This window comes from Synchiropus splendidus, chromosome 18, assembly GCF_027744825.2.
Source record: "Synchiropus splendidus isolate RoL2022-P1 chromosome 18, RoL_Sspl_1.0, whole genome shotgun sequence".
NCBI classification, from domain to species: Eukaryota; Metazoa; Chordata; class Actinopteri; order Syngnathiformes; family Callionymidae; genus Synchiropus; species Synchiropus splendidus.
The window spans coordinates 363,827-390,873 of NC_071351.1; the positions used below are offsets into that span (position 1 = coordinate 363,827).

Genomic DNA, 27,047 nt, shown 5'->3' on the forward strand with positions numbered 1-27,047 from the left:
GGCGGGAAAGCGTGGGCCGCGGCTGTAGTGGCGTCGCAGCAGGACGCCGACGACAGAAGAGCCAAAACACTTCTTTCTTCTGCCCCTGATGAAAGAAAGTGAAGCGGGGAGGGTCGCACACCACATCAGACACCTCGACACACGACGGCTTTATTGGCTCTGCTCATCTGCACGCACCACTTTCAAAAATACAAAACAAGCTATTGAGCTTTTTTTTCAACAGCATCACTTTGGAAAAGTGAGAACACTGGCGGCACCATGGCAGAGACCTCAAAGGTTGGAATGATCTGAACCTGATACAAAACGCAGCAGTAAAAAACAAAAAGCAAGAGAAGGCCGCGTAACGTGGATGGTGGAGAAACACTGAACCCTGCGCACGCGCACGCGCACGCGCGACGATGGCTGACAACCTGCTGCTGCAGCAGCACTCCAGTCAAAACAGTGCCACACTCCAGGTGAGGTCAGCACTGGACCTCAGACATCAAACAGAAATGAACAGCGCTGCCGATTCAGCATCTTCAAAGTCAGACCCGCCGGTGACTGGACCCCCCGCCCCCCAATAACCTCAGGACCCAGGCAGTGCGCCTGGGCGTATTATTGCACGTTTCCCACAGAAGAATTCACAGTCTGGTGGTTTCTGCCGCAGCAGCTTGACAGGCAACAGCCAGACCCCCGAGGGACACTGGCTCCTGGACCTGCTGGCGGGTCTCTGAGTCCTTCTCACCGGAGACTGCCGTTGCCATCAGAGTCCCCATCGAGACAGTTGCCTCAGCACCACTAAGAGCGGTGAAATCCTGGACACGTGCCTCACAGATTTGGGGTCACAGTAGTACCTCAGTTAGTCCTCAAGTCCAGAGAACGGTCAAACCTCTGAAGGACTGAAGTGAGCAGCGCCCCACTGACCATTCCACTCAGTGGATCTTTGAGAGTCCGCTGGCCAGCAGGAGTCTGAAGGGGACGGTTGAGCGAGACACAGTCAGCGGGAGTTTGTGGAGACCTGCAGGAGAAGAGCGGAATCATTCACACAAACATCCAAACTGCTAACCTGTCGTGGGGGGGGGGGATCTATGGATGGATCTACGAGCCCAGTCGGCGCCTCATATGGCCAGCTGCTCTCCTGGCTCGCTGCAAACTGTGGAGCGGAGGTCCTGGACGTTGGTGCCTCTCCAAGAGACACGGTGCTCCTCAGGAAGTCCGCTCCACAGTTTGCAGCAGCAACCTTTCTTGCCCCCTTACCCTGCACGCAACTATTGGAAATGATGTGGATAACTGACTATAAATTCCTGTGATGTAAAGAAAAGGGACGCGACTGGCGAGCAGCCGGAGCGCCACAAGGAAGGAGGGGGACCTGATCCCGGCCCAGAAGGGGGTGAAGAGTTCCGCAGGTGGAGAGGGAAGGGGAGGGGGACTGACCGAAGGCCCGGATGAGCTCTCTCTGCACGGCCCAGGTGAGCGTCTTGATGAGGGACGCGGACGTGAGTCCAGCAAACATCATGTTATACATGAAGACCACGTAGAAGTTCCCCAGCCAGTTGTAGCGGCCGAAGTCTCCCAGCAGGTCAAAGCGCGTGATGCCTGAGAGAAGCGACACATCGACATCAAAGGGTGGTCTCCAGCGCCCCCCGGTGGCGACATGCTGGAGGACTCACCGAGCGTGCGGGAGAAAACAGGAAGTGCGGAGCTCAGGATCAAGAGGGAAACGCAGTTCCCGATCATCTGCAGGACAACAAAGAGGCAGGTGAGCTGCGTGCTGCGCTGAGCTGAGAGCTGAGGCCGGACCTCCTCCTGACCTGTGTGAGGTTGGTGTCCTGAGCGCGAGGCAGCAGGCCGGTGAAGAGGGGCGAGCTGTAGAAGCCCACGACGGACGAAACCATCAGGTAGCTGGAGGGAAGTCAAGGAGGTGGAGGACAGTCGCTGATGGCGAGAAGCACGGCGCGGTGAGCAAGGATACAGGATGAGCAGCACCTGGACGGCAGCGCCCAGGGAGCCGAACATGGAGAAGGACGCCATCCCCAGGCGAGGGTCCTGAGCCACAGCAAAAGAGTCAGGGAGGGGGCTCGTCGGCACCACCCAGTGGACGCTCACCTCCATCCCTCGGGGAAGAGCCGTCTCATCCAAGAGCAGCTCCAGCACGTTGACACAGACCGTCAGCACACACATCACCTGACCACAGCACACATGCAGATGAGCGCTGCACGACACCAGCCGTCGCACAAACACCCACCGTCAGCGCCAGGAGGAGCAGCATGGCCAGCGGGTAGCCCAGGTTCCGCTGCCACAGCGAGGCTTTCCTCCGCGTCTCTGAGCAGGGAGGCGCACAGGTCAACACAGGAGTTCTCTTGCTCGCCCGCTGCTTCTCTCACCCAGTGCGATGCGTTTGCTCCGAGCAGCCTGGTGCTCCTTCTTCATGGCCTCCACGCTCAGCCGCACCCAGCAGGACGACTCCCCACCTGACGGGAGACGAGAGACGTCGTCCCACAGGGGCTCATGGAGGAGCCGGCCGAGGACCTCGTTCTGACAGGCTGCGCGTCCTACCGTGAAGCTTTCTGGAGAGCGAATCCTCCTCAAACGAGGTGCAACTCAGCGCGTCCTCCACATCCTCCAGCAGCTGAGAGGACAGACAAAAACTCAGGTTTGGCCCTGCCGTTCCTACAGCCGCCGCTGATGCCACTCACCCGAGGTTTGACCAGCAGGCGGCCCGTCACACTGAACATCCGGGACAGGCCAAACGGAGTGCACACTGCCGAGAGCAACGAGAGACGTGAGCTGTGAGCGGCCCACGGAGCAGCCACACGCTCACTCACGGAGAAGCAGCAGGACTCCCAACAGAGAGCTGCCCGAGTACAGGTACGGCAGGTAGTACTCCCACAGATCTGGAGGTCACGACAGCAAGGTAAGTGCACGGCCACTGGGAGCGCGCGGACCACCGGCGACCCACCGTACAGACTCTCCCGGGCCATGTTGTCGTGGAGCAGAGCAGAGGCCACCCACACAATGCCCATGACAAGCAGAGCCAGGAGCAGCAGCAGCACCACGGCCTCGTAGACCCGAGCCATCACGCCCTGCGCACACGTCACACCTCCTTCGGTCAGCGGCCTCCTCTGCTGACACCCAACTAATAGTACTGGAGCCAGTACCTTCTTTGAGCCCACGAACCCCTCGGACTCAGTGAAGAAGTAGGCAAAAGGCATGAGGAAGACCAGCGACAGGTTGGAGAAGAGGAAAACCAGGTTCCACAGACCTATGGGAGAGACAGTGGTCAGACTGGAGCAGATGTCAGCAGCTCCAGAGCAGGGTTCTTCGCCCTCTCTCTGGCCACGGCGCCTTGGTTCATTGACAAAACCCTGGTTGACAGCACCACAGGAGCCTGGGCCAAAGCTCACTGGTGCTTCAAGTCCTGTAGAAACTCCCTGTTGACTGGTGAAACACTGCAGCTACTGACACTGGCTTGTTCTGTTGCCAGGCTGTTTGCACAAACACATGGCAGAAGATGTCTTTGTTTCCCATGTGTCCAGAAAGAGGCGGCAATATGGCTCAATAGATCATGGTTCATTGATGTGTTGACTGACTTGAAATCACTGTTTGGATGGGATCACTTCTCTTTTGCATGATGTGACTGTAGTTTCCAGACAAATCCTTGGCTTCTCTGCCTGAACTTGCTTCATAACAACAGTGATTCTTCCTCTCTTCACATGGAGAGAAAGAATCATCTCCTCAACACCTTCTCACTGTCATGACTTCATGGCATCATATCGCCGCCTCTGCCTCCGGACACACGAGGTGACACTGGGTCATTTCACCTGACCCTCTGTCGGTTGAAAAACACTGTGTCTGTGATGGACTGCTTGTGGTTTTACCGTGGATCAGCGAGCCGTTGAGCCACTGCATGTAGTAGCTCTGGGGGAAGGACAGCAGCACCTCGTTGGAGAGGATGGAGATGGGGAGGAGCAGGACCGCACACACGGCAACTGACAGCGTGAACGTGCAGAGCCACAACCTGGAAGCAGAAGCAGGCAGGAGGCTGGTGAACAGCTGGTGCTGAGCCTCACCATAACCCAACAGCGGCGGTGCTGAAGATGATGCAGCTGTGAGAGTGAGCACCAGCAGGACGCACATGTTGGTATCTATCCTCTCCTGGCCATCACCCTTCCCCCAGCCTCTCCCCCTCAACCTCACCAGCCAAAACACATGGCTCACCTGAACCAGGACTCTGAACCACACTGATGATCATGACTCAGTGACTTGGAAGGCTTCACTCTCAAATTGAGGCTCAGATTTGTGGGGTCCAGCCAAATGTCCCCACAAAGTCATACAGTTCTCACAAGCATAGAGTTAGGTCAAGAATTGGCGTCAACAAAGTAGGATAAACAAGGCCACACACACACACATGTTAGTATTCCTATCCTTGTGAGGTCTCTCATTGCCATCACCCTTTCCCCAGCCTCTCCCCCTAAACCGAACCCTCCAAAACACATGGCTCACCTGAACCAGGGCTCTGAACCACACTGGAACCCACTTATAATGAGCTTATAATAAGTTTTAAGCTTGAAATTGAGGTTTGGACCTGTGGGGACTGGCAAAAGGTCCCCACGAAGACAGTGTTTTGTTCACACACACCCACACACACACACACATACACAGAGTGAGTGACAGACTCCAGCAGCTCAGTTCATGATTTCGGGACTTGACTCACGCTATTTTGTTGACGGTGGCATCTTCAGTGTCATCTGGAAGAGAGCAGACACAGTGGTGACACCTGTTCCAGCTGCAGGAGCAGGTCGCTGGCTGAGCACAAGCGGGTTCGGAACACTGTGTTCAGGAATCTTGAGTGAAAGCAAACAAGAAGCTGGAGTGGCTCTGCCTTCAGCGGCTCATGAATGAAGGAATTCATTTCATCTGAGCGAGGAGGCTGCGACTGACAGCAGAGCTGGGTCACGTGACCTGCCCGTGAATGTGCACGCTGCAGTCCAAAAACAACATCTCTGTCACGGCGGCACAAACGTGTTCACTCTTGAAATAAGAACCGGTTCTGACCCACTTCCTGCCAGAGGTTGCTCACATGGGGAGCAGGCCCAAACTCCAGCCAGTGGAGAAGAGTGGGGCTGAGCCACGAGAGTCAAGACTGAAGACTCAGAGCAGGTCAGACCATGGTCCTCAGAAGACCCGCGGGTGGCTGGGAGTCCCTCATCAGGACCAGATTAGGACGGTCCTCACGAAAGCATCTGCTCCAGCCGTGTGATCCTGACCACAGAGGCTTGATCCAGTCTAGAAGCAGCGCGGGCTGCACTTCCTGAAACCCTGTTACACAAGTGTGACGCCTCATAAAAGCAAAACAACATCCCCACAACTCCAAACCCAAGCCGCGATTTTCCTGTCAGCGCCGGCGTGCACCCACCTGTGACAAACTCCGCCGTCTTCCGGAAGTGTGTGAGCACCAGGTAGCAGACCATGTAGAGGCAGGAGAACAGAAGCACGCAGATCTGCAGGCAAAGCGGGGAGGAAACCGTCAGCGTGTGAGTCTGTGCAGGTCGGTGTCGAACGGCGCCCGGGTGCTCGTGAGCCAGGCTCAACCTTCACCACAACAACAGGCATGCCGCGGAATGAACGAGCACATGGAGGAGGCAGCAGATTAAGGGCCAGAGGGAGGGAGGACAACAACACAGGAGGGGGGGGATTAAGAGTGCTGAGAAAGCGGGTCAGCACCACATGCTGTCCAGACGGCTGCAGCTCACATGGGACTCTCCTTCTGTGAGCCAGCTATGGAAGCAGCTTCCTGACAACCTCGGCACCACATCAGGCCTGTGTCACCACTGTGGAGGGACACCTCAGTCACCCGCCTCCTTCACTCGCGGTCAGAGCGCCAGGACGAGGGCTGCAACCAGGCCCCCAGCTAGGGGGGCGTCTGAATCAGGCGGCCCAGCTCAAAGCTAAAACTTCAACAGCATGGCCGTGCCTTGTCAGCAGTGGAATCCTCAAGGACGTCAGCAACATAGCAGAGGGACGACACGGATATAATGCTCCTCATGACGCCAGCACACAAACAAAAGGCAGGTTCGCTGGGACAGGTTTCGGCGGGACGTGACATCAGCCACCTCAGCAGGGCTGGTGTCCTCCTGACCTGACGCTGAGCCATGTCAGCAGGCGCCGGAGGAGGGCTGGGTCGGAGGTTTGAGGTTCCAGCCAGCGCCTCCTCTGCTAATAGCATGAGCTGAAAGCCACTTTGAGAAAAGAAGCGCATTCAGAGTCACGACTGCCGCTTGGTTTGATGCCCGACACATGATGACACGGCAGTCTGCACCGGCTGGAAACAACCATCCTGACACGCCAGGAGTCTCACCTAAGCAGGTCAAAGTTCACAAGCAACAGCCCTGTTGTCACTTCTCCACTGTGGAGGTCTGAAGTTCACACAGAGCTGACGCAACAGACAGCAGCTCCTCACCATGACTTTGGTTCTGAATGACCAGCAAGCGACCCTCGGACCGATGACAACAGTGAGCTGCATCAGGAGCGCTGACCCTTCCGCCCACCTCTTTCTGATCGACACCCTTTCAGTCAAACCGTCCTGACCCAGGAGGAGGACCCCCGTCCCCTGACCTCTGACCCACTCTTCTGTCACCACACAACACGCAGCGACCTCATGCACGCGCCTGTCACGACAGACCCCACCTCAGGTCCACCAGCAGGCTGGACGCGCGCGGACTCTCACTGTCTGGTCTCATGGTGAAGAGTCACGGGGTGGAGGTCGGATCCACTACAGTGGGTTCGGGGCCTGAAACTAACGCCGCTGAGGAGAGCGACACGCGCGCACACACACACACAGACAGACAGACAGAGCCGAGAGAAGTGTGTGCAGGTCACTCACGATGGTCTCCCGGACGCGGTTGTGGAACAGTTGCTCTCTCACCGACACGTCGTCCGTTTCCATCTTGCGGAACCATCCCAGGACCGCGGAGTCGACGGCACACCGGCCGCAGGGTTTAGAGCCGGGCCACCTCCGGGCTCCCGGGAGAGTCTGAGGAGCGAACTGTCGTGGACTGGGGAGGCGGGCGGGGCTAAGCGCGCGGGCGGTGCTTAGCTGACGAGGCGGGGTTCGGCAAGGGGGCGTGGCCTGGAGCGCCTCAGGCGCGGCACCTGTCGAAGCAGAACATGTTCGTGGTTAACATTCACGCACGGGTGTCGCTCCGCAGGGCACGCGCGCACACGCTTGTGGGGACCTCTCATGGCCATAGCCCTTTCCCCAGCCTCTCCCCCTGAACCGAACCGTCACACCGAACGCATGACTGACCTGAACCGAGACCCAGTTGTGATCAGCCAAATGTCCTCAGGAGCAAGCTGATCCTCACCGCAGTAGATCAACCAACACCCTCGCCTTCCGAACCTTGGGTCGCGAGAGTGATTCTGGTCCTGCACGTTGCGCCACCTGTGACGTGAGTGACAGTTTGAGGGCAAACGCCCGTCATTCCTGAGACGACACAGTGGAGCACATCCCCTGTGCGTGTGGCTCTGTGGCCCGCAGGGTCATCGCCGTCGTTCATCTGAAGAGAATTTGGTGAAAAGGAGCTCAAGATACTGTCCAAGTCAAAAAGGGGCGGCTCCTGTCGAGCAGCCTTCCCACCGCAGCTGAGTGTTTGTTATCTGTCACCATCCAAAGTCCATCTGCCGTGGCAGCGCGCCGGCCTTCAGCGGCAGATCATCCGGAGACACTGTGGAACCATGACGTCCTGGAGCAGAGGCGAGGGAGAAGCAAGACGATAGCCCGCTGGCGACATCACGCGACATTACCCAGGAGCGGTCGCTGCGTTTTGCCGCGTTGCTCTAACGCTGGCTGGGTTCACGGGTTCAAGGTCACGTGACCAGCAAGGTGCTGCCTGTGTTTGATTTGGTGACGTGTCTGTGGCGGACAGGAGAATTTATGAAGCGCTGAGGGACAGACAGGACTGAACAGACCGGAGCAGCCCGCGACCCGACTCGACAGAGAGCAGTCAAAAGGCGTGGCAGTGACAGTGAAGTCGCTCGCCGCCGGAGTCGGCCACACGAGGTACAACCAGAGAGCGACAGACCACCTGTCTCCTGAAGGCTGCCGGGCAGGCAGCAGACCCTCAGATGAAGAGCCTGCTGGTGGCCTACGTCCTGTGGGCGCTGGGGGGTCCCCTGGGTCTTCAGCACCTGTACCTGAGGCGGGACAGCCACGCGCTCCTGTGGATGCTCACTCTGGGCGGCTTCGGCGTGGGCTGGCTCCGGGACGCCCTTCGTCTCCCCGCTTACGTGAGCCAAGCCAACGGGTCAGGCCCAGACAGGCCCCCCTCCGTGGGCCCCGTCCGGTTTGTGGGTCAGGTGTGTGTCGGGATGTATTTCGGCAGCGTGGCTCTGATGGGACTCGGCTCCCTCCGCTTCTTCGACCTGATGGTTCTGCCTCTGAGCGTGGGGGCCGGGGTTCACCTGGTGTCCACCGTGGGCCAGCAGACCTCCGACCTGCAGAAGACCTTGATCGCCTGCCTCATCACATCTCCGATCTTCTACGGCAGCACCCTGTCCCCCCTCCCCATCAGCCTGGCCGCCGCCGTCACGGCCGCTCGGCACTGCAGGGTCAAACGGGCGCCGGCCACCTCTCAGCGCCTCGGTGAGTGAGCCGCGTGGCCAGAGCAGAGCCCTCGCCCTCCCTGCGGAGCGACTCAAGTCTGTGATCCTGTCCAGGTCCCAGACTCTACCGGCTGGCTCTGGCTTGGCTGGCCTTCTCCGCTCCACTGGCTTACTGCGTCTTCCACAACACCACCGCGACGCTGCACTGCCTGTCCGAGTGCCTGGCGGCGCTGCTGGACGCCTTCTGGTTCCTGCCCTGGCTGAAGGGCATGACGGAGCACGTCCTGCTCATTCCGTACCGGATCCTGAGCGTCCTGACCGGAGGGGGCTACTACCCGGAGGCCTGGAGGAAAGTCCTGGAACTGCTGCTCAGACAGTACAGCCACAGGGAGCTGGAGGCGCTGCAGGTCAGAGGTCACGATGAGGCATTGTTGAACAGTCACGTGACCTCTCTGCCGCAGGTCCTGTCTTTGGATGCGGACGCCACCCTGGAGGAAATCAGCCGCAGCTACCGAGAGCTGGCCAAGACCTGGCACCCCGACCACAACCCCAGCCTCCAGGCCGAAGCCATGTTCGTCAAGCTCCACGACGCCTACCAGATCCTGGTCCGACGACACCGCGCGCGCAGCTTCAACTGACCGCGCCTGACTCCGTCCGGCAGGGGGCGCCAGTGGCGTCAGCCACATTTCGAAGCACTTTGCTGCCATCTCGTGGTCAGACCAGACAGTCACGTGACTTCAGGACCCAGCTGGGATCATGAATCCAGCGTGACCTGCGAGTTTCCGTCCAGGGAAGCTGTCGCAGGGATGACAGTCCGACAGTATTAAAAACCGTGACGAAGCTGCTCAGGTTCCTTCGGAGGTGGTCGACAGGAGAGCGAGGGCGTGATGGCGCGCATTCCTGGTTGGGCTCGAAGAGACCACTGACACCCCAGCGGGGTCACGTGAGCGTCGTGAGACGAGAAGCATGGCGCTCCGGAGGAGCCCGACGCTCAGCGCAGACGACAGTGAGTTGTGGTTCGGGTCACTGGGTCCAGCGGCTGACACGCATCGATGCGCTCGACAATCCTGCCGACGATGGTTCTGTCTGTATCCCAGCATGGGCCCGGAAGTTGTTTGGGATTCCCAGGTAGAACCAACCCCGGAGATGCTGTCGTCGCCGGGGAAAACCAAGGTCCACCCGGAGCAGTAGCGGGAGCCGAGGACTCCAGACCAGGTGAGGTTCGGGACCGGCGGCTGCATCTCGCCACCCGCGGTCCGCGCTCGGCGGGTTTGGGACTTGTTTGTCGTGAGGTCTGCTGCCATAGCAACGGCTCGGGCCGGCTGGCGGTGGTGGTGCGCGCGGGAGGCTCGTCGGTGTCTGGTGCCGTTGACAGAGGAACCGCTCGCTGGAGAGAGCGACCGGCGCCGGTACGCTTCTGCCGTCATGACCCCGAGTGACCGGCGCGTCTTCCGCGGCCGCCTGTTGCGCTGCTCTCCATCCCGTCTGTCGCTCCTCGCTCTCTGTCTCCGCCTCCTCCGCTTCCATTAGAGGCAGCGTCTCGCCCTCTTTCGGTCGTCTCCTGGGCGCTCATGACGTCACCATTTCCAAGTCCACTTCAGGCCGGATGTGAACGGATGTTGGTTCACCACGATGTGGGTCACAACCAGCCAGCAGCTGGCGCAGCAACAGGTGTCCGACGGCTTGGCGTCACACGGAGAGAGAAACAGGGCCGGGTCACCGAGGCTGCCGTGACCCTTCGAGTCATGAGTCACTCTTCTTCTCCTTCAGCTTTCTGGTGAGAGGATGAGTGCTGACCACCATGGACGTTCATACGCCGCAGGTTGGGTCTGACTCCACCGCCCCAGCTTCTGAGCAGCTCTAACTCCACCTGCGCTCTCCAGGTCTAGGCCCAGAACCCTCCAGGGATCCCCTCTGCGGCTCAGCGTCGTCTCCGATCTGCCGCTGCGCCAGTGGTCAGCAAGAGTGGTGCTGTCGGTCGCCCGAAAGGTTGACAGGAAATGACGTCGCCTCCTGTCTTGCAGCCATCAACGTGGAGCTGTGCAGTGAGGACGAGTGGCCTGGTGCCCCGCGGCCCGGCGAGCGGGGCCCGTCCCTGGAGGTGGCCCCCGATGAGGCGGAGAGCGGAGAGCGGCGAGCAGCCGTGTACGGCCCAGCCTCGGCGGGAGCCGTCCGGCTGCCCGGCGGGAAGCTTCAGTGCGAGGTCTGCGGGATGATCTGCATCGGACCCAACGTTCTGATGGTGCACAAGCGCAGCCACACGGGCGAGAGGCCCTTCCAGTGCAGCCAGTGCGGCGCCTCCTTCACTCAGAAGGGAAACCTGCTGCGTCACATCAAGCTGCACTCCGGAGAGAAGCCCTTCAAGTGCCCCGTCTGCAGCTACGCTTGTCGCCGCAGGGACGCTCTGGCAGGACACCTCCGCACGCACGCAGGTGAGTGAGGCGGCCGCCAGGGCGAGGCGCCGTCACAGCTCCTCTGTGCTCGGTTCCAGTGTCTTCCCTGGCGGTGGGAAAGCCCTTCAAATGCAGCATCTGCAGTCGCAGCTACAAGCAGCAGGGCACCCTGGAGGAGCATCAGCAGCGCTGCCACAGCTGCACCCCCAAGAACCAGAAGCTGGGAGACGCGGCTCCGCCCACACAACACGGCTGCGGCACAGCAGCTGAGGAGGTGGCAGCCGAGTCCCAGAGCAGACCTGCACCGCAGCCCTCCAGCTCGGCGGACAGACTGGGCCTCAGCCTCACCAAACGAAAGCGCTCCACACCACAGAAGTTTTCTGGTGAGTCATTGCTTGTTCTCTGCCTCTCCAGTGCCCCCTCTGCCCTGTCTTTGTGTGCCCGCAGCTGAGAAGCAGATGGACTTGGACACACCTGAAGCACCTTATGAGCTGTCGTCTGGCTCGGAGAAGGAGCCGGAGTCCGGGGACTGGACAGGGCTGGTGGCCAGACACTTGCCGGGCTCCAGAGGTCAGCTGCATCCCACCTTCGTCAGCAACTCCTCCCTTCAAGGTCCTCCTCATGGCGGACTTGAGCTGGCCGAGGGCCGGGATGACCCCTCACCCAACGGATGTCCAGACTCCACCGACACAGAGAGCGCGCCCGAGGAGCAGAGCACAAGGGCTACGGTCCCAACCAGTACCTCAAACAACCAGCACCTCCGCCTTCGAGCCCCGGCGCCCTCCGGAAACCATTCCACTTCCAGCCCCCTCCAGACCAAGGACCTGGACCCTGACTGGGCCAGAGCCTGCCCGGCTCCCGCAGCGATGGTGAGGAGGACCTCCCGGGAGGCGGTTCAGGTGTTAGACGCCGACGGCCAGGCGCTTCGCTCCTTCCACTGCCGCCACTGCCGCATCCTCTTTCTGGATCACGTCATGTTCACCATCCACATGGGTTGCCATGGTTACCGACAGCCCTTCGAGTGCAACATCTGCGGCCACCGCAGCCAGGACCGCTACCAGTTTTCCTCGCACATCTGCCGCGGCGAGCACCTGGTGGGCTGAGCTCTGGCGTCAGTCCCAGGCCAGCGGCGAGCCCTTCTCTAGTCGTGTCACTGATGAAGCGGCTGTGATGAGCGAAAGCCAGCCCAGTTGGTCTGCGAAACACAGCTTCGCCCCAAAGTGCCTTCAGTGCGGAGGAAGAGGAGGAGGGAGATGAAGAGCAGGAGCATCTTCACCCGGCGTCACGGTTCTGCCTCGGCGGAGAAGTCAGTGGCGCATTTCGCCTGACGGACCAGGGTTCTCTCAGTTTGAAATGCTCGTTTACACGGTCCTGCTTCGGTGAGTCGGGTCAGCACTACACGCACTTGTGCCTCGGGAGTGTGGGAGGAGCTTCTGTCGGATTGCCTTAACACTGCTGCAGGACCACACGTTTACACCAGCGGGCGATGAGACGCCCGAACCTGCGCTGGTGGTGCCTCATGGAGCGGGGCTTGGACCGCACCCTCTGCTCACCTGCACCAGTCCAGTTCCCCGAGCTGCAGCCCTGTGTGGGTGCACTGAACAAGACTTTGATGGTCACTTCTCACAAGCCCTGGGAGACATGTGGGCGGGAAGACGGCGGAAAGGCTAAAGCCCGGGCCACTGGGCCAGTCTGGAGCTCCAGATGCTAGAGTGAGCGCAGCGCTCCAAACCCAACCAACAACCAACTCCCATGCTGCTCCTCGCTGCGAGGTCGGACTGAATGTTGGATATTTGTTGTTGTATTTTTGTGATTTTGCTCTTGACCAGTTTGCATCTTCTGGCCACACGGGTGGACGCAGCACTTCTCTGAGGCTACTTCTCGTGCTGGTTCCTTTGCTTCCTGCGTGTCATTGACTCAGCTGTAGTCCAAAATCTTCTCACGTGAATGTGACCTCCTGCTTCTCCGCAGCACCTGGGTACCTTATCGCTACAGTGCAGTGGCTTGAGTGCGAGCGTCCATTGTCCTCGCCGCGTCATACTTTCACACGTTGATTGGCAGACCGCACTTCAAAAGCCAATGGTCAGGTGATCAGGGCAGGCGTGGGGATCTTTGGTGAATGACAAAACACTTTTACCTCAAACCATGTTCAACTGCCTCATTCTTTCAATGCTCCAGTCGCTTTCCTGCAAATGTCTGCCCCTGAACCTCTCAGCTCTTCTTACCCTCAATAAAGTTGCAGTTCTTGTTCACGTTGGTTGCCTTTCTGCATGAAACCGTGCAGGATCTTCCTGGGGGCAGCCAGTTCCCCTGCACAGCTACAAGCGTCAGAACATCCACGCCACAGACACCAGATCTCCACTTTTCAGAGGCCAGTTTCCCCACTTGATGTGAAGTTTAAAATGCCTCGCAGCCCACCGGAAGTAATAGAATGGAATTAAGATTTTCAAACAAGCTTATTGATCGTGATTGTTGTGAAGCCAACAACACCTAGCACCTGTATTCATGGCCCTCATGAGAGCAGAGTCAAATTAACATTGGAATTCTCACACTTCTTTTTTTCAGTTTTTCTTTCACATTCAGAAGCAGATTTTTTCCATCCAATATCTGGCCACGTGTGCGACAGCACCTCACTCTCACACAGCCATCCACCGCTACAGTAGCACCTGTAACCCTCGCGCCGGCTAGTTTGAATTCATTCATTCGACCATGTCCGATCCGATCCCGGTCGGAAGTCCGGTGTTACGTGTACATGAAAGGTAATACCTTGTAATGAAGTGCCTTTTCACCTCTTCACATGGTTCACCCAGAGTTCTGTGGCCAAGGTGTTCACCACTTAAAGATTTAGCTGGAGAGACTTGAAATGAAATGGAAGTAGTCAGTGTAGTTCTGCAGACGTCGGAGAATCACTTGCGATATTCCAACTGGAACAAGAGGCTTCACTCACAGAACGTTGGCGACTGGCCCGGGTGGAGGTCACAGGGGTCACAGATGACTTGGAACTGCACCTGCCAGTCTGTCACGTGACCAAACGCACACGCGGACACCGTCGAGCCTGTTCGCGGTCGGAAATGGTCGAAGATCGTCGCAACACCCACTGGAGGGCGCCGGGTGACCAAGAATGAAGCCACCCTGCTGAACAGAGTAACTGAAGGGCGTCGGCGTTTCACTTTTTCATCCCATGTCTTCAGTAAAAGGAGCGTGAAAGTAGCAACTGACGTGACATCTGACTTTAATCGACACCCTCCCAGGCAGGAACGATGCGTCCAGTGCACGTCTGGCTTGTACAAAGGTATAAAAGCAAAAGGAAGGTCCCTTGACTCTCGGGAGCCGACACAGTCTGGTCAAAGGTCACGCATTGACCCTTGGACATTCGGTTCCAGTGAAGACTCAAGAGTCGGGACGACGTCTCCACCACACTTCCACAGCAGACAAAGGCACGCTTCAGAGCCAAATAGTGAGCCCCCCCACGCCATCAGGTTGTGTGTCAGAGTCAGAGCTCTGAGCCGCGATCACGTGACCACCTCCGCTCAGCTCCCTGCGTCGCAGCGGTAGATGTGGACGAGGAAGTTGCGGGCGGCTGGAAGTACGAGGGTCACTGTTTGGCAGCGGCACAAGAGAGGAAAGAGAACACGGACAAACGTGGCAGCAGAAGCTCCCCCCCACTTCACCTCTTCCTTATGTGAAGGCCTCTCAGTCTACGGTGCCCTCTGTGGTCCGTTGGAGTCCTCCTGCAGCTCCAGAGTGGGACTGGGCCCCCATAAATAAATAAATTAGCCGGCCAACACAAGGGGGCGCTGTCCTGCCCTCTGCAGCCTCAGGTTCAGGTGGTTCAGGGTCTCTTCCAGCCGCTCCGCATCAGCGCGTCAGCTCGCAGGAAAGGCTGACTCCTCAGATCTGTGAGTGGGGGAGGAGGGGAGGCGGGTGAGACGTCGACAGAGCACGCTCAACTTCACTCACTCCACACGAGCTTCAGGGGCCAGAGAGCGTCTCCTCGACTTTGACCTGACTTTTGACCAGGTCCTCAAACGGACTGGTCTTGACTCGTGACACCATGTTGGTCAGAGCTTCTCTGCAGGCTCCTCGACTGCCTCAGCTTTCTGCAGAGCCTGGTGAGGCGACGCTCTGTGGCCCCAGAGAAGATGTCACAACGACGCAGACACGCCGGCCAAGCCTCAGCGCCTGAGCGCAACAGTGAGCCGTGTCACATGTCCGAGGGGCCCGAGTGAGTGAGCACAACACGACATCGCAGAGGACAACATGCAGCACAAGATGGTGATGGTGATGACAGTGATAATGGTGTGACTGTAGGGGGCGACACTGAGCTCCGAGCATCACACGTGTCTGCAGAAGCAGAGCTGGACTCCTGTTCTTACCCTCGCTGAACGGAGGAGACCTGACTGTCCAGACTCTTCATCCCCGCTGCAGTGGAGAAGGAGGAGGAGGAGGAGGAGGAGGTGGAGAAGAGAGTGAGATGTTAGCAGGAAACCACCACCGCTCTGTTAGTCTCAAGAGTCCAGCCACAACTCTGTCTCCGACAGACTCCGGCCTGAAGCCTCCCCAGCAGACCTGCCAAGATGCAGAGAGAATTCCAGCGACACCTGGTGGTGTTTATGTTCACAATGGCATGCATGCAGGAACCACCAGTGACGACATGGTCTCACTGGATCTTCAGGCTAGGTCTATCAGAGAAGAGCTTTGGCTGCTGGGGGTGAGGCCAGTTAGTGCACAGGTGGGGAGTGAGCCGCATGCTGGGGAGGGGGCGGGGTCACACACAAGACACCGGGACAACCTTGGCGTTAAGAGGGAGCTAGCAGCTGGCGTCGTCACAGAGGTGGGCGTCGCAGAAGAAGCGCGAGCTGCGTTTAGCAGTGCGGGCGGTGAAGGGCACGCTCTTCAGCACTGAGGGAGAGAGGTCACACACCTGAGACCACAGCTACATGTGCGTGTCTGTGCCGTCACGTGCTCCCAGCCAGCGTCGCCACTGGCTCCCACACCACCCGCCACGACACATCAGTTGACCAAGCAGGACCACACAGGTTAGCTAGCTGCACCGGAGAGAGAGCAGCCCAACGGGCTGAACCGGCGCCGGGCTCCGCCCCAGAGCCTCACGTCGACCGGACCTTCCAGGGTCTCCTCCCGGCTCCCCCCAGCCCACCTGTGATGATGTCTTCGATGGTTCCGTCTTTGCCCTCGTAGACGGGTCGGTGGTCTTTGGCCTGGCGCCGCCGCAGCTCTGCGATCAGCTCGTGCTGCTGCTGCTGCTGCCTCTTCTTCTGCGCCTGCACCTGCAGGGGACAGGTGAGGCAGTGACTCAGGGTCTGCCACTCAGCCACCCGGTCAGGTACCTTGGGCTCCAGTTGCTTGGCCTCCTGAGCCAGCAGCTTCTCCCTCATCAGCTGCTCCTGCTTCTTGGCCTGCTCGTTCTCCTCCACCGCCTCCTGCCGGAGAGAGAGAGAGAGAGAGACGGGTCATCAGAACCGTGTGTGTGTGAGACGCAGAGAGCCCGTTTCCTTCGGAGCATCTCATCAGTCTCAGCAGAACAATGCCAGGAAGGGCACGGGTGTCGTGCAGCTGCTGCTTCCTGTTATTGAGCCTCAGCACGTCCGCTCAGCGGGGGGTGAGGTCCGGCTCCCACCTTGTAGGACTTGACGAAGCGGACGAAGACGGGGAAGAAGACGGACGGCGGCGTCGTCTTGGCGCTTTCCCCAAAGTAGTTGAGCACGCTGTTGAAGGCTTCCTACGGCGAGCACAGAGAGACGTGAGTCCTGGCGAGGCCCGGCCAGAGCCCGGCCGCTACCTCTGCGGTCCTGGCGTCCTTCTGCAGCCGCTCCAGCTGGGCCTGACTGGACTGGACGAAGGCCTTGAGCACGGCGTGCTCGTGCAGGCTGCACTCGCGGCGGATCAGCTCCATGCCCTTGGCCAGCTCCCGCACGTCCGTCAGCACGTTCTCCAGCGACACTGCGCACACACACGGCTCAGCGCTCGCACCCCGCGCCTCCCTGACCCAGCGGATCTTCTCACCTGCCGCAGCCTTCTCCACAAAGTGCAGCTCCAGGTGGAAGTTGGTCAGCTCCGGGTACTTCTCCTTCACAATCAGGGCGATGTAGTTGAGCAGAGTCATCTTCCTGTCGGTGGACTTGGTGTCCAGCAGCTGCGATGGACAGACAGGAGAATCACTGGGATGGCACCCCGCCGACACAAAATACAGGAGTGTTATCACGGCGTGCTGCGCCTGTCAGGCGTGTCACCCACCAGGTCCAGGCTCTGGAGCTTGAAGCCGTACACGCAGCCTCGCTTGCTGCTGTTCATGTAGTTCCCCAGGGCCAGAATGATCTGCAGGTCCAGCACACCGAGCGTCAACAACCTGCTGAGACGCAGACGCAGCCCAGCCTCTCACCTCCAGCATCCTCTTCAGCTTGGGCGAGGACTTGACGGACACGGACGCGGCGATGACGGCGTTGAGCTGCGGCATGAGCATGTTGACGTTGTCCGCGAAGTTCCCCACGAAGGTGATGATGTTCATCCTCTGGGTGAGTCTCTCGATCTTACTGAAGAGCAACATGAAGCGGTCCTCCTCCACCAGCTGGTCCAGCGGGCGCCGCTCGCGCTCGTACTGACGCAACACCTTCACCTCGGCCTCCGTGGGCAGGAAGCGCATCAGACACTCCATGAAGTCCACGGGCAAGGCCTTCAGGTCGAACCTGGACACAGGAGGAGGAAGATGAAGAGCACGGCGGGACGCCAAGGCCGGCACCCGGGCTGTACTTCTCGATGGCCCTGCAGATCTCCTCCGAGCTCTTGCTGGCCTTCCTCAGCGTGATGGCCAGGTTCTTGGAGCGGTTGGGGTCCAGCAGCGTGACCTTGTTCACCACCTTCTGCGCCACTTTGCTCTTGGTGCAGGACAGGTCCACCACTGGACCCTGAGCCCGGGTCTTGAACATCTCCTCGAACTTCTCCAGGTCCAGCTCCTGCACCGACCAGAAAGTTGAGCAGAGCAGTGGCGACGGTGAGCTCGCCGCCTCACCTCCAGCACGCGCTCGTCGTCGATCTCGTTGAACACGGTTCCGTTGATCTGATTGGGCTTCAGCGCCGTCCAGTTGAAGACTGGCAGCCGGAACTTGGTCTTGATGGGTCTCTTGATTCGGATGGCTGTGAGGGTGCGACATGTCAGCACGAGCTTTCATTGACCCGAACGTACGCACGGCATGAAGTCAGCACCTGAGAGTCCCACGCTCAGGACGAGGGAGGGAGACGCGCCTGGCAGTGGGGGAGCCAGGGGAGGGGGCGGAGCCGCCGCACCCAGACCTGTGATCACAGTGAAGCGCGTGAGGCCTCACACACGTTTGTATCTCCATCCTTGTGAGGACCTGGCATAACCCTTTCACCAAAACACATGGATCACCTGAACCAGGACTGAATCCCAGTTATCATGACCCAGTTCTGACGCTCAAATGGAGGCACCCGGTCCCCACAAGTGAGCACAGGTACACGAATCCTCCGAGCCACCAGGTGAGACCGCAGATAGGTGGCGCTGGTGCTGATGTTGTGCACCAGTGAGACTCACCTGAAGCTGGGGGCAGGGGCGGAGGAGGCGGGGGCAGTGGGAGAGGGGGCGGTACTTCAGAGGCCAAAGGTGAACCCGGGTCGTGCCCGGCTGGTGGCGCCAGCGGGACTCCAGGCAGCTGACCGAGGTCCCCCAGAGGGGCCCCGGCTAGCGGCTCTATGGCGATGTCTCCGTCCGCCTTCTTGGTGAGGCGGATGGTTCCCTGCTGCTCCAGCTCCAGCAGACGTCTCTCGATGTTGAAGTGGCGCTGGAAGGCGGCGTCCTTCTCCTTGATCATCCGCCGCAGGGTGGTCACCTGCACGCTCGTCGACTCGTACGTGTCCTGCAGGGGGCGAGCTCCGTCAGCTCCACGGTCAGCCGGAATGCGGCAGTGCTCTCACCCTGATGATCTGAAGATCTTTGTCCTTCTGAAGCAGCAGCTTCTCCAGATCAGCGACCTTCATGATGGTCTCGTTCTCCACCTCCAGCAGCTTCTCAGTCACCTGCAGAGGTGAGCAGCACAAACACCAAGCTGTCCGTCAGAGCTGCTGAGTCAGCGGGCCTCTCCAGATCAGAGTTCTCTGGAGAAAGGTTGCAGGGATTTGGAGAATGTTCACACTCCTCCTCCCCCGCCATTCTTCCACTGTTGCACAGTGGAGCTTGTTGTGGAATTCCTGAGGTGATGTCAGAGCACCCACCATCTTGCAGAAGAACCCGGGCACAATATCCAGACTGTTGGACCCTGTCATGACACTGCAGGCGCCGCTGTGATCGCCTCAGTGTGGGCGGGGCACTTACGTGGGACAGGTGCTCCTCCAGCTCGTCCACCTTCTCCAGCGCCGCGTTCTTGGTCTCGGCGTCCTCCAGCAGACCCCCCACATCAAACACGTTGTCCAGGTAGGCCTGGATCTGCACCGACAGCTTGTCGCTCTCGGTGTGTTTGCATTTCTGCCAGAGAGAGCCAAGCCATCAGAGCCATCAGAGGCATCAGAGCCAGCGACCCGCGGCCCGGTTCTGATCCCGGCTCACCTCCAGGTAGTCGTCCAGACCCAGCTTGGTGAACTCGTACTGCAGGTGGACTCTGAAGTTCATGTCCTCCACTGAGTGGACCACGATGTTGATGAACTGCATGCATGCCACCTGAACACACACATCTCTCTTTGTGAGGACCTCTCCTTGCCATAACGCTTTCCCCAGCCTCTCACCTCAACTGTCCAAAACAAATGGCTCACCTCAGCCAGGACCCTGAACCACACCTAGAGCCGGTTAGTTTGACGTTTTCACCCTCAAAACTCTGTGAGGTCCGGCCAAAATCAAATCCTCATAAGATCAATAGCTTGTCAAAGACTGGTCCACACAAGGACAAGGTCAATCCATGTACCGACCCACACAGGTTGTGTGGCAGGACAGCAGGTGGTGCTGTGATGGTCTGTGACCTCATGAGATCACAGCTGCAGAGCCTGAACACTGCTGGTCATAATGCTGCCACTGGCCCGTGTCATGTCAATGCATCCAGCAGCCGGAGCAGGACTTGAACTCACCATGAAGTCGATGTTTCCCTCCTCACTGCAGAAATAATCCATCAGCCTATCGAAGCGACGCTTCTCCTGACACACCTGAAGATTGAACACACCTGTGAGCATGCTGATCACATGGGGCCGGGGGGCGCGTCCTCTCAGGTCATCGCAATAAGACCGTGCTCATCGGAGACATGGGAGGACGAAGAAGGCCGGGTCAGGACAGGGGTTTGTGACGCCCACCTCCTTGAAGTTGTCGAAGGCAGACAGGATGATCTCGTGTCCGCCTCGCACCAGGCAGACGGCCGCCAGCAGCTCCAGCACCAGAGCTTTGGTCCTGAACAGAAGAGGAGGAGTTGAGCCCAGCTGCCAGCAGGCTCAAGTCCAGGTCCGGGTCTCACCGAGGGCTCCTGTTGTTGAGGCTGAGGGCGATCTGGTTGACGGCGTGGGCGTGAGACATGACCATGTTGAAGCCGTACTGCGGTACACGGGCACACGTTAGCTGGCAGAAACCTCAGTGGGCCGGCAGCCGCCGCACCTGGTAGTTCATGATGGCCCGCAGGCACATGATGCACACGTGCACGTCCTCCTTCTGGCCCACCAGCCGTGAGTTCTTGATGGATCTGTTGCCGGAGACGGAGCCGTGGCTGTGAGATGAGAGCGACGTCAGAGACGCGAGCGCCGCCACGTGAGCCCAGGTCGCCACTCGCGTCCTTCAGCCTGCCGTTACCTGTCAGTCACCTCTCCATCTGTGAAACCTCCAAACCTCAGAATCATGACTTCCAATGGACCACTGAGGTCAGGTCTTCCTGACAGCTCGCTAGCTCCGCCCCCAAGTCAAACCCGTTTGAACATATTGATTTATGATCCCGACTCCCGTTGTGTTTCCCGCTGAGCAGCAGAGGGCGCCAGGCAGCGGCACGTACCGGCGCGCAGGGCGCAGAGCGGAGCGGAGCAGAGTGGCCGTGCCATGCAGGTCCTCCATGGAGCTGCTCCAGGCCGTGGCCTTTTCCAGGTAGCTGTCCTTGCCATTCTGCCAGCCCTCAAAGTCAAACCTGAGCCACAGACAGAAGCCGGAGCAGTGACATGAGCGGCGGCAGCAAGGGCGGACGCGGGTCCGTTGGGCCTCAGCAGCAGAGCGTGCAGCAGCTCTTGGGCGGGACCACCGTCCTACTCACATGACAGCGAACTGGGCGAAGGAGAGGTACTCCACCAGCACGTCCAGGCCTCGGTTCTCATCGTTGATGAACTCCCTCACCCACCTGTGAACAGCACCGGGTCAGAAAACCAAGACAAGCAGCACAACAAAGTCCCGTCTGTCTTGCCACCAATCCAAAGACATCACCCCAGAAGGTGACCAGGCAGACCAGAACTTGTTCCACCGCTCCCCTCTGGTCCCACTGAGCCCCTGCCTGGACTGGATTTGGGGAAAAGGTTCCCAATATAGTTGTGCAAAGCTGCTGCAGATGACACACAACTGGGTCAGACGGTGAGAAGGGAGGAGGACGGGGAAGAGGAGAGAGGGAGGCAAGTTTCCTGACTCCTCTTCCTCACCTCTCACTCAGCCTCTCTCACACACAGTCAGGTTTGGGAGGCAAGGTCCGGCTCTGGAGCAGGTCCACTGAAGGTCAGTGTGTTTCTCTGATCCTCCAGAGCTCGGCACCAGAGGTCTCTGCCTTCTGCCGGGTTGCTACAACAAAGCTTTCTGCTGCACCGCGCGGAGGAGCAGGCAGCACAATGGCTTCCATCTGGGCACCAGGAGGACTGGCTGGGAGGCAGGCAGGGGAGCCAACAACACTCACGCCACTTCCGCAAGTTCTGAGGAGTCAAGGGCGAGAGTCTGTCCATGCAGCGGGTCTTACCCGATGTGGTTGGTCCTCAGAGAGATCTCCAGCTCCCGCAGGACCTTGGTGGACTCCTCAACTCTCCGGCGGAACTTCTATGAGACACAGAGAGAAGAGTCGGCGGTTCAGGTGGCTCCACGCGAGCGCACTCACTCACCTTCCGCGTGACGCCCGGGTCCAGGTAGCCCCGGATCTTCTGGATGTATGTGTGCGGAGGATTCTTCACCTGGAATCTCTCCTGAGGACCAGGGCAAGAGTCACATGACGGCCTTCACCTGTAGACGCCAGACTCACCTGGTCACAGATCAGGTCCCACTTCTTCTCGTTGTCATACTGGCGGAGGAGGCGAGCCTTGTCGGGAGGGAGGTTCATGGAGTTCTGCAGAGGCAAGTGTGGTGCCACCAAGATCACTGGCATGTTTTTAACTCCCAGAAGGGAAGACAGGATGAATGGAGGGCAACAGCATGGCTCGCTGGCGTCCTCAGGAAGCGTCCCGCCGCGCCCATGTCAGACTGACCTATGACCTCACTTCCTTCCTCAGGAGATGGTCTCCATCCTTCAGCACTCAGGCCGCACGCCTTAAGAGAAGGCGGCTTAGCAAGAAGACCGACGTTTGCCAGCTCAGCCTTCCTCTGAGACGCCCGAACCTCCAACACCCTGCGAGCAAGTCCTTTGGTTACCATGGCGACCCGTGCCCTGAGGGGCGACAGCGGACAACCTGCTGCAGGTTCACCAGGTCAGGACAACAATGTCAACTGCAGCGTGCGTCGTACAGCGAGCACACGAGTCAATGTGCTCCGGCAGAAGCCTCCAGATGTTGACATCCAGCTGAGCTCCAGATGTGCAGCAGGAATGTGGAGGGCAGGACCAGCTGGTGCGTGTGTCCTTCACTTCATGGGACTTAGTGTGAAGTCACACGGCTTGAGACCCGCCACACCGAAGTGTTCCTGCGCCGTCTGCTACTCACACGCCCACCTTCATCGCAACCATGTCACAGACATATGTTTGTCTCTCTATCCTTGTGAGGACCTCGCATTGGCATCACCCATTCCTCACACACTAACCTCAGCCAGGACACTCAACCAAAGTGAAACCCACTTATAGTTATTTTGAACCCTCAGATTGAAGCCTTTGTAGGGTCCGACCCAATGGTCCCCACAAAGGCATAAGGTCCTCACAAGTAAGGATGGACCAGGTACACACTCCCTCACTCACTGAGCACGTGCTGCTCAGAAACTGGAGAACACAGATCAGAGTTTCTCCCTCAGGCCCAATACCGAGCCGTGCGTTTGGTTCTGGTCAGACGATGTGGCTAGGTTGACTCGCCTAATTTCATGAGGCTTTCTCCCACTGAGATAGCATCTCTCCCACGCTTCCTGTTGGCGACGGCAGGAGGGACGCCAGCGAGCGCGGTTCCACCCACCACAGGACAAACCACGAAACGCTGTTTTCCTTCACATCACAGCGATTTTTCTCCCTCGGAACCTTCAGACAATCGAGGGTGGGACCGGCCACTTTTCCCCTGTGGTGGTTTCCAGAGCAGACTCAGAACCGGACGAACAGCTTCTCAAACTACAGCTGTCATTGTTGTCAGGGCTCCAACACCTGAAGCAGCCAGTGAGGGGAGCAGGTGCGGAACCTCTGCCCTCCTCACCACTGACTCATCTCCTGGTGGGTCTCACAGCTCCAACGGTCCCAAACACAGCAGCGGCGGGCTCAAGAGCGCCGCCCTCCTGCTGCAAACATGCGCTCTGTTCTGCAGGTGTCGCTGTTCTTCTGCCCACGGAGGAGAAACTCCACTGCGGGTCACGTGGACTTGTTATCTCAGCGGAAACTGCAGCTAAAGTTGGAGCTCCACTTTGATTGACAGCTTCTCAAGTTCAGACCCAAATTCCAAGCACTGCAGGTGTGCTAACGTCACCGACAGGCTAACATAGCCGGTGTGCTGACGCAGCCATCTTGCTAACGTAGTTGAAGTGCTAACATAGCCCCAAATGATCAACATGACATTGAGCCCAGAGGGCAGGGGGCACCGTGCCAGCGCTCACATGAAGACGACCTGAGACGTCTCTTGAGGTCAGCAGATGAGCTGCCAAGCAGAGACAGACTGAAACATCACAAAACACTTCCACAGTTCAGGCAGGGAGACTGGGACCGTTCTCCCTGGGACAACCAAGCCTTCAGGGAAGCGGACGTCCTGTTTGGAGCAGCCGAGCCGAGGTCCGGAATGTCAGGAATGCCAGTCGACTTCAATAACTCAATGAAACAGGATGTGATGTCAGGCGCACCAGGTCAAAGGTCAGGTCCAAGTCACAGAGGTTCCTCTCAGCGGGCCTGATGTTTGGGAGAGCGGCGTGGCCCAGTTGTGCTCTGCAGCGGAGCGCAGTCCAGGCCGACGGAGCGAGCCGTCAGTGGAACCGGATCTGACACGAATATGCAAGCGACTGTGGTGAGGCACAAAGGCAGTGAGGGACGAGGCCCCCGCTCTGAATCAACAGCGTCTCACCCAGGACGCTCAGGTGCCTGCAGCGCAGCGTTTTCTGTCTTAGTGGGGACCGTCATTGACATCATGCCTACACCGAAAACAAATGGCCAGACGTCGCCTTTGTCTCCAAACAAACAGCGCCGCTACCTTGTCGTTTTAACCCTTAACCAAGTGAGGACCGGCCAAACCGTCCTGCCCGGGTGGAAGAAAAACTCATTCAGGTTCTCACAGAGATAGAAGCACAACACACACACACACACACTCGTGAGCGCCGCTGACACAGGCTCAGACAGTGAGCATCATGGGGTTGGTCCTCCACCATCAGCAGAGGCCCAGCAGGCTCACGCTCCTCCTGCGCCTGACTCGCCGCCTCGCTCGCCTGAGGAAAATAAACCTGGGCAATCTGACACTTGTGCTGCTGGTTTGCTCCTTCCCTTCCACATCTGGCTCCAGCTTCAGCAGAACTTGAGGCTGACTCAGACGTGTGTGTGAGAGACGCGCTGGAGTCTGTTCTCCACCACAGGAATCTTTGGAGGAGGATCCCACTGCAGCTCACAAGCATCACCGTTGCTTCACAACATCTCAGTCCAGAGTCCATCGGCGTCCCACTGAAACCCAAGCGGCGGCGGAATGTTTCCAGCCACAGGAATCAGACGCGGTTCCGATGACTCCAGCACATTTGCAGCTCCACGGCTGCTGCAGCCATCAGCGACGAGGGCAGGGGAAGGTCCTGTCTGTCCTCCCAGGCTCCGCCCGTCCGGTGTCGAGTCTCGCTCCTGCCAGCAGAACCCTCCTCCTCTGCTGGGCTGGACCTAATCACTCGGTGAAGGAGGCTCCTCGGCGGCCTGAGCTGGAACTGAAACCCACACTTATCCCAAGGGTTCGAGCGGCCACATGTGCAGGTCCACCTCGCTCGCGCCCCTGCTGCCTGGCTGCACCTCTGTCCCTCAGCGCCCCCGTCACTGCATGATGTTTGCGAGGACTCACTTGCTGGTGATGGTTTGCGGTCGAGACTGCAACCAAAACTGGGGCTTCCTGTGCAGCTGAGTGAAGCGAGACGCCTTGCATCTGTCGGTGTGATGGAGGAACTTGACTGTCTGTCAGGACCTCGGTGTGTGTGTGTGAGTGACAGTTGGAGGAGTGAAAACGTCCTCCAGCTACCAACAGTTGAGCCACAGGTTGTTGATCCTGTCGAGCTGTGTTGGGACTCACAGAAGCGTTTCCGATCTTCTGCTCAGTGTGGTCCCGTCACAAACCTGTCAGGGCGAACAGGTCGCTGGACCAGTGGGCCCTGGAAGGTTCTCCTGACACCGTCACAGAAGAGCTCCTCCGATGTCTGGTTCCCACCACACAAGCACAATGGAGTCAAAATAGAACGCCACCGTTCTCGCCACGTCACTGGAACGTTCACCCACAGATGGGACGTCCCGGTGACTCAGCGCCCCCAGAGCTCAACACGTGGGCGCACAGAGAGACGACGAATTCAGAAAATGTTGTCTTGCAGCGGGACGACTTGACACGCGACGGACTGTGTCCTACTTCCAGAACAGGGGAGCCGTCGGTCCAGTCCGCACCGACCTCTTCACCTGAGGTCACCTGGCACTTCAGTGAAGGATCAACGACACGCCAACACACTCAACCGGAGGCGGAGGTGACCACGCGGGCCCCCACGGTCGAGGTCACGGCTTCATCGCCAGTTCATTTCACGTCACGACTCCTGCTCCACAGGGCAACACAAGTGGACCAAGCCAACCACACACAACCCTTCTGGAGCGGAACCTTTCTGTCGGTGCGTGACGTCACAGCCGGCGGTCATCCAGGAGCCTCGCTCACACACTCGGGTCTGTCCCTTCTATCCTCGTGGGGACCTGTCGTGCTTTCCCCGGACCCTCGCCCTGAACCTCACCTGAACCAGGACTGTGAAACCCAGTTATAATGAGCCCGTCAGTTTGAAGTTGAGGCTTCGTCTTGTCAGCCCACAGAGCAAATGTCCTCACAAGTCGGTGTGCTTCCAAGACATGGTCCTCACAACTATAGCTAAACCAGATCCACAAACTCCGTGGTGAGACAAAAGAGCGGAGGTGGGGGGGGCAGGCAGGATGAGGGGGCGGGTCAGAACCACTCGCAGCGCGTAATGGACTGGAAGCGCGAGGAATGTCAATGAAAACAAAGTTGTCGGTGAAAACAAAGTACCGAGCGGCCTCTCCCTCCCACCAGGAAGGAGCTCAACTCACCAGGACGTCGGCGAACTTCTCCTCCAGTTCGGCCGGCTCCGGCATCGGCACCTTGAGAGGCACGCCGTGATGCCTGGTGTCGGACCGGCCGTCCGCACTCTCGATGTTCCCCATGGAGTCCGGCGCAGACTCCCAGCAGCTGCTGCGCACCTCCGGGTGAGCGGCACGGCGCAGCCCACCACTGAACAGCGGCTCCGCCAGCGACCTCTGGTCTGCGTCTGTGGCGCCCAGCGCTCACTGGCCGCGCTTTCACACTCACCCCGCCCACAGGCTTGCGAGGGACTCCTCCCATTGGCTGCAACAGCTGCCGGTCTTCATCCAGCGCCCTCCCGCCCCTCACATCAGCACGCGCATCCAGCTGCAGCTGCGTCAACAGGTGGCTCGACGGGGGGCTGGCGCCCTCTCGTGGACGTCAATCTCAAGCCCTCGCGCACTCCTTCTCAACACT

At 59.0% G+C, this 27,047-nt stretch overlaps 3 protein-coding genes across 14 annotated transcripts; 1 reads left to right on the forward strand and 2 right to left on the reverse strand.

Moving 5' to 3' along the window:
• Window positions 1-136: 136 nt before the first annotated feature.
• Window positions 137-10,434, reverse strand: lmbr1l (limb development membrane protein 1-like). Of its 2 annotated transcripts, XM_053850563.1 has the most exons (18): window positions 7,286-10,432; window positions 6,863-7,131; window positions 5,396-5,480; window positions 4,694-4,727; window positions 3,858-3,997; window positions 3,138-3,241; window positions 2,939-3,062; window positions 2,805-2,873; window positions 2,676-2,740; window positions 2,536-2,608; window positions 2,364-2,450; window positions 2,225-2,301; window positions 2,086-2,163; window positions 1,952-2,025; window positions 1,791-1,881; window positions 1,650-1,716; window positions 1,414-1,575; window positions 137-997 (listed from the first exon to the last, which is right to left on the reverse strand). In XM_053850563.1, the coding sequence occupies exons 2-18, from the start codon at window positions 6,923-6,925 to the stop codon at window positions 912-914; spliced, it is 1,479 nt and encodes a 492-aa protein (XP_053706538.1). In that variant the 5' UTR covers window positions 6,926-7,131; window positions 7,286-10,432; the 3' UTR covers window positions 137-911. The 2 variants fall into 2 exon arrangements, with proteins under 2 accessions (XP_053706538.1, XP_053706539.1); XM_053850564.1 differs by lacking the exon at window positions 4,694-4,727 and having other exon boundaries at window positions 7,286-10,434.
• Window positions 7,479-13,246, forward strand: dnajc22 (DnaJ (Hsp40) homolog, subfamily C, member 22). 5 transcript variants are annotated; one of them, XM_053850558.1, is made up of 7 exons: window positions 9,560-9,586; window positions 9,678-9,795; window positions 10,351-10,402; window positions 10,464-10,535; window positions 10,605-11,012; window positions 11,072-11,356; window positions 11,421-13,246. In XM_053850558.1, the coding sequence occupies exons 3-7, from the start codon at window positions 10,366-10,368 to the stop codon at window positions 12,074-12,076; spliced, it is 1,458 nt and encodes a 485-aa protein (XP_053706533.1). In that variant the 5' UTR covers window positions 9,560-9,586; window positions 9,678-9,795; window positions 10,351-10,365; the 3' UTR covers window positions 12,077-13,246. The 5 variants fall into 5 exon arrangements, with proteins under 5 accessions (XP_053706534.1, XP_053706535.1, XP_053706532.1 ...); XM_053850557.1 differs by having other exon boundaries at window positions 9,215-9,795; window positions 11,421-13,245; XM_053850560.1 differs by lacking the exons at window positions 11,072-11,356; window positions 11,421-13,246 and adding exons at window positions 7,482-8,620; window positions 8,695-8,987 and having other exon boundaries at window positions 9,042-10,535; window positions 10,605-10,681.
• Window positions 11,306-26,847, reverse strand: fmnl3 (formin-like 3). 7 transcript variants are annotated; one of them, XR_008413031.1, is made up of 28 exons: window positions 26,600-26,847; window positions 22,175-22,258; window positions 22,038-22,118; window positions 21,899-21,975; window positions 21,215-21,298; window positions 20,963-21,091; window positions 20,575-20,683; window positions 20,438-20,514; window positions 20,280-20,373; window positions 20,061-20,135; window positions 19,549-19,659; window positions 19,318-19,467; window positions 18,921-19,022; window positions 18,541-18,862; window positions 18,195-18,281; window positions 18,001-18,125; window positions 17,742-17,944; window positions 17,374-17,677; window positions 17,229-17,309; window positions 16,998-17,127; window positions 16,774-16,934; window positions 16,612-16,713; window positions 16,322-16,414; window positions 16,132-16,261; window positions 15,766-15,875; window positions 15,350-15,395; window positions 13,921-14,870; window positions 11,308-13,830 (listed from the first exon to the last, which is right to left on the reverse strand). XR_008413031.1 is itself a non-coding variant. In XM_053850546.1 (26 exons), exons 1-26 carry the CDS (start codon window positions 26,711-26,713, stop codon window positions 14,840-14,842), a joined length of 3,102 nt encoding a protein of 1,033 aa, XP_053706521.1. In that variant the 5' UTR covers window positions 26,714-26,847; the 3' UTR covers window positions 11,310-14,839. The 7 variants fall into 7 exon arrangements, 3 of the variants coding, with proteins under 3 accessions (XP_053706521.1, XP_053706520.1, XP_053706522.1); XR_008413032.1 differs by having other exon boundaries at window positions 11,306-14,870; window positions 16,132-16,246; XR_008413030.1 differs by having other exon boundaries at window positions 11,309-14,870.
• Between the last annotated feature and the right edge of the window lie 200 nt (window positions 26,848-27,047).